Below are 5,652 nucleotides of genomic sequence, written 5' to 3' on the forward strand. Positions count from 1 at the left end.
ACAGCATATGTTGGGCAATAGAAGACCTGGTGGTGGTGCTTTTGTTTTTCTTCTCCTTTTCCTTCTTCTTGTTGCACCTTTTGTTTGCATATAATACTGACCTCTCACCAATCTTGATGAAAGCAATATTTAACCAGTTTGGAGTTATGTCCACCGAGAGGCTAAATCAGGGGCTACTTGAACTATTGTTGTTTTTGGGAGAAACGAGGGCCAAGCCTACCATGGACATTCTGTTCATTAATATAAACCATATAATAGTTATGGTACAAGATAAGTCTTAGTTTCAAAAAAGGCTCACTTTTCATTAACAAAAATGCGTACTTAATTATCACGCACTTTCGGCAGTAAATCATCAGTCTACATATATTTACAAGCACTGTAGTTCATCATAAATACAACCAATTCATTTTTCGCTTTTTAAGAAGCAATCCATTTGCTAATTGCTACCGCTGGCTACGTACAAAAGAGCAACGGCCGTCTGTTCGCATAAAAATATATTCCAGTAGTACCAACTTGGGGAATACGAAGGTAAGAATGCTCACGGGAAACCTGTGCTTTGTCGGGTGCAACTTGGAAGACCCTGGTTATCCTGCTGACGAGGTGCTCTTGCCGGACCCTCTCGGCCCGACCAGAAGCAGCGTCGTGGTCTCTGGGATATCGTAATCCCTCGCCTTGGTGCCGCTGGCCTCCTCGATCCGATCACCGGGCCAAGAAGGCAACAATGGCTACCCAGGATCCACAATAAAAGATTAAACAAAGCAAAAAAAAAGGCCGAACAGAGACGCACCGAAGTGGTATATATTTTGTTTCTTCCTTACCATCTGATGATATATTTGGCCGCTCAGAGGGCACGGGGTCGCATTTTGGGCGGGGTCACATAAGACTTGAAGACCTCGAAATACGTCTTGCTTCGCCGCCGCTGGGACCCATCGTCGGCGGGCTCTGGGCCGGTGGCGAGGTTTGGGTGGTCGCCGGGGTTGGTCTCTGAGGAGGAAACAGAGGGGGAGAGATCAGAGAAGTAGGGGTCGGAGGAGGTGTCAGCCTCTTGGTCCAGCTGTGCAGCGAAGGCGTCAGGGTTGGTCCAGAGAGCTAATAGAAATTGGAAGTAAGTTGAAACAGAGGATGAAGGGTTTTAGAGGGGAGGTACCTGGAGGGAGATGACCGGAACCCCGCCGTCCACCCCCCATGTCTCCAATACGATTGCTTCCACTCGAAGGTATGGCATAACGTCGCATCGCATCACATCTTATAGGTTCTTAACAAGATAGTAACGCCCGGAACTACAAAAGAGTACCGTGGAGAGTTGGTGCGGCAGCACCATACGAGAGAGAGTTGAATGCTGTAGAATTTTTGTCTCAGCAATGGACGGAGACCATGAAATATTTTTCAGTAAATACTTTAAAAAAAATTCAGTAAATAGAAACATTCTTCCGTGCTCTAAATAATGCAGTTTTTCCTAAAGAATAGAAAACGGAAGGTCGGTAAAGAGGGCAGTGTGATGGGCTGTACCTATCTAAGTAGGCCAGGAAAGCACAATATGCGACTTCTTCATCATTTCTTTGTGCCTTTGCAATTGCTCTGTCAACACCGGATGACAATTATCGAAATCTAAAACTCCTAGGGATGAAGGCAGGCCCTTCTCTGGCAGCGAGCGGATCTCAGGGCAATTTGATATCTCCAAATGTCGGAGGGTGGAAAGGCTATGCAACTCTGCTGGCAGGGAGTGAAGATTGTTGCAATTGACAAGGCGTAGCCATCTGAGAGATTTCAGTCCTTGCAACCATAATTGCTCCTCTCCAGCAAACAATATGAGTTCAGTTGAGTCAATGATTTGGAGTGTTTCAAGTGAGGGCGGGATCATTCTGGAGAACAACACTTTGACCAAGGCAGTGTTGTCGATGCGCAGGGCGCGAAGACGTGTCGAACCCTTGCCCTGCTCTTCCTCATTTGCCAATACCGTGAGCCGAGGACATCTTCCTATATCCAAAAATTCAAGAGATCTGAGAGCTCGTAAGTCCCCTAGGGACCTCAGTTCTCCGCAGTCCCGAATAATCAAAACTATGAGAGCAATCATGGGACCGAGCACTTCTCCTGGAAGAGATGTTATGTGTGGGCAGCGGACCAACTCCAATCGGGTAAGAGAGGTGAGGTTGTGCAGGCAGCCGGGTAGCGACTCATCCAGATGGCCACATGAATCCAATGTAAGCCATCGAAGAGAAGAGGGAAGAATCAGTTGCACTGGGGACGGGAGCAAGGGACAGTCCCTGATTTCCAAATACTCGAGGGAGAGAGAGTCTTTAAACCTTTCCATTGGCAACCGCACAACCTTTTGACAGTCAATAATACTCAAGTCCCTAATAGCCGGCAGGTGGTGTGACAACAGCCATTGTTCCAAATTTACCAGGTTTGGACACTGGCAGATACGCATCTGAGAAATTGCAGAGGTCCTGATGCTGCTTCTGCTGCGCTGTGTCATACTGCTCTCATCAGTAAAACCATGGTCTCCGCTCCATGATTCTGGGAGCATATTTATTCCCACATTCTTTAGGGACAATTCTCTGAGCGAGGGAGGGAGGCAGGCTAAACCCCTTAGCTTGGGATAGTTTTCGATGCGCAGAATCTCGAGGGATGGCAGCTGTCCAAGAGATGGAAGTTGCCCGCAGCTTTGGATATTTTCTAGGCAAATAGCTTTCAAATTTTTTAGCGATTGTGGCTCCAGCCAACTTGGAAATCGGACACCACCAAAGTTTCTGATTTCTAGCCTTCGGAGATTGGAATGTGGTTTGAGGCCTTCAAGTACCTCATCATCGTTCCCTGAGCTGGTGCCTCTGTCAATATTCCATACCAATGCCAATTCATCAAGGTACTGTTTATTATTCAGCTTAGCCTGACTGGCCTCTTCCTTGCTTTCGATGCTCTCAAGATTTTTAATACAAATTCTTCCACGAAGCTGTATCATGTCCTTTAATTCTTCAATCTTGTGCCCTCTCTGCTTTGCAACTTCGAATACCGGCAACTCTTGGAGAGACGTTAACTTCCTGATATCAGCCAACACGCATTTTGTCCTCTCACGTACTTTAAGCTGCCTCAATTTAACTAGGTTGGTCATGCGTGTAGGAAAATTTTCAATTGGGCAGCAAGATATATTTAACACCTGAAGATTGTAAAGGTTACACAGTGATTCAGGCAACCTTCGAATTCTGGTGAAAGAGATATCAAGGTATCGGAGATGTTTTAGGTTGCCAATATTTTCAGGCAACTCTGTGATCCCATAACTGCTTAGTTTTAACACACGGATCTTTGTTGGCACTCTAAACAAGCAATCAAGCACAGAACAAAAGTTTGTATCATACAAATCCTTGAAGAAGATAAGGGTTCGTAGATTCTTATAATAATTGGCAAAGTCTATTGGCGTCCTCGACTCTAGATTCTCGGTATATATTGATAGGTGTCGAAGCCTGCTGTGGATTTTCTGCCACTTGTCATCTTCTATTCTTAGATGTTCGTCGACTGAGACAGATTGCACCAAATCGTGTATCAAATCATGCATCACATATTCATCCTTCCATGAATGCTGAAAGAAAGATCTGCTAACCAAATCATGGAAGTACTCACTCCCTACCTCTTCAATCTGCATATTTTCTTGAGGTACAATGAAGCCTTGTGCCATCCAGACTTGGACTAGCTCGTATTTTGTGTAAAAGTAACCTTTAGGAAATATAGAACAATATGCAACACACTGCTTTAGATATCCAGGCAGGTACTGATAGCTCAACCGTAGGACCGGTATAATGTCATCTTCGTGGTGTTTTAGTTCCCATATTTCACTGTTCATGATGGTTCTCCAGTGCCTCTCATCTAAGTGTAAATTCAATAGACCTCCTAGCGTCTTTGCTGCAAGTGGAGATCCCTTCAGCCTATCAGCAATCTTCCTGCCAATAGCTTCCAACTCAGGATGTTCTTTGGGGTTCTGAGAACCAAATGCATGTCTACTGAAAAATTTCCAATAGGCATCATTTGCTAAACCCTCTAAGAAGACTGGCTCCATTGTGCCCATCATCTCTGCAATCTTCTGAGAACTAGTTGTTACCAAGATCTTGCTTCCCTGCAGCCCGGACCTTAATGGCGCATACAAACGATCCCATTCGTTGCGGTCATCATTCCAAATGTCATCAAGGACAAGCAGGAATCTCTTTGACATGATCTTCTCCTTAAGAATCTCTTGGAGGCGATTCAAATTTTGGTGATCACAGAGTTTCTCCCAGGTAATATACTCTATTATCTCTTTAGTTAGCCTTTTCACATCAAAATAATCAGACACGCAAACCCATATCTTTAACTCAAAATAACGATGCAACTCCTGATCATTGTAAATGAGCTGAGCAAGAGTAGTTTTCCCAATCCCTCCGATACCGACCACTGGTAAAACAGAAATACTATCTTTCTTTTGCCTCTTTGAATAAACGCGGATGAGATCATCACCGGGTTCAATTTCATCTCCCGACTTTAACAGCAGTTTTATCATCTTTTCTTTTTCTTTTTCTCGCCCAAACACTTCGGGTTCAGTTAAGAATGAGCTCGTCTCTCGTCTCGCCGATCTCTGATATTTTTTCCCTTCATCATCTAAATCCAGGAGTCTGATGACTTTTTCCATATCATTAGCAATGCTATCTAACCTCCCCATAACCTTCCTCACTTTAGCCACAACATCACCGTCTCGATTAAACATAGTTCTGGCAAGTGTAAGAGAAGAAGATAAGAAGTTACCTCTCTGATTCTCTTGGCCTTCAACCTTTTGCTGCAGGACTTGGTATTCGAATTCGTCCAACAAGTCTTCGGCATCGTAGGCGGCATCTTTGAGTTCTTGGAGGATTTGAGCAAGGTTGTCGTCTTTGGTGCGCCTCTTCTCGGCACTCTTAAGGATTAAGCGTGTCCGTAGAAGGATAGTCTGCAGCTTCCTGAGGTCATCCTGAAGCCCCGAGTGTTGCCCGAATTGCTGGATGGCATCGGAGCTCACCTGGCTGACTAAGTTGTCCAGTACGGCGGAAGCGATGGATCCTCCAACTGATAGCAGTGCCTCCATATCGATCAAATTTGAGGGAGAAGAGAGAGCAAGAGAGAGAGAGAGAGAGAGAGAGAGAGACAGATTTCCTCTAGGGAATAGACTTGCTTTCTGTCTTATCGTCATCCACACATTCACACACACACACACACACAGAGAGAGAGAGAGAGAGAGAGAGAGAGAGAGATTTCCTCTAGGGAATAGATTTGCTTTCCTTCTTATTGTCATCCACGCATTCAGCCGGAGTAAAATAGATTAAGCAAGTAGCCAAGCTGAAGAAGTCAATCGTACAGGTTGTCTATATATGATGTTAAAAAAATCCATGACGGAGTGGGGGGCATCAGGCTGAAGTAGTCAAAAATAGATATCTTATATTGATGGCGAACGGAGGGATCTGCCAATGGAGAGCCTCCGGTTCAATACAGAGAAGCAGCAGCAAAAATGTTGCACAGATCTCTCTATGATTGTGCCCTGCAACCAATTTCAGTAAGTGGAATTGTCATGATTCAAAAGTCAATAGCTAGAAACATGAGTATATCTAGAAACACCAACAGCTGCACGCCTGTGATGCAAGCCTTTATTTTAATATT

The 5,652-nt window shown here is 44.7% G+C and overlaps 1 protein-coding gene across 2 annotated transcripts; it reads right to left on the reverse strand.

Annotated features, from left to right (window-relative positions):
• Window positions 1-281: 281 nt before the first annotated feature.
• LOC148702502 (putative disease resistance protein RGA3) lies at window positions 282-5,241 on the reverse strand. 2 transcript variants are annotated; one of them, XM_089925394.1, is made up of 4 exons: window positions 1,510-5,241; window positions 1,148-1,339; window positions 819-984; window positions 282-725 (listed from the first exon to the last, which is right to left on the reverse strand). In XM_089925394.1, the coding sequence occupies exon 1, from the start codon at window positions 5,186-5,188 to the stop codon at window positions 1,514-1,516; it is 3,675 nt and encodes a 1,224-aa protein (XP_089781520.1). In that variant the 5' UTR covers window positions 5,189-5,241; the 3' UTR covers window positions 282-725; window positions 819-984; window positions 1,148-1,339; window positions 1,510-1,513. The 2 variants fall into 2 exon arrangements, with proteins under 2 accessions (XP_089781520.1, XP_089781519.1); XM_089925393.1 differs by having other exon boundaries at window positions 819-1,339.
• Between the last annotated feature and the right edge of the window lie 411 nt (window positions 5,242-5,652).

The sequence above is a fragment of the Phoenix dactylifera genome, chromosome 9 (assembly GCF_051530095.1).
Source record: "Phoenix dactylifera cultivar Ajwa chromosome 9, Ajwa_hap1_PhDact_Kaust_v1.1, whole genome shotgun sequence".
Classification (NCBI taxonomy): Eukaryota; Viridiplantae; Streptophyta; class Magnoliopsida; order Arecales; family Arecaceae; genus Phoenix; species Phoenix dactylifera.

Excerpts from the sequence above, each read along its gene's own strand:
- LOC148702502 (XM_089925394.1), bottom strand. The coding sequence starts at position 5,188 with ATGACGATAAGACAGAAAGCAAGTCTATTCCCTAGAGGAAATCTGTCT.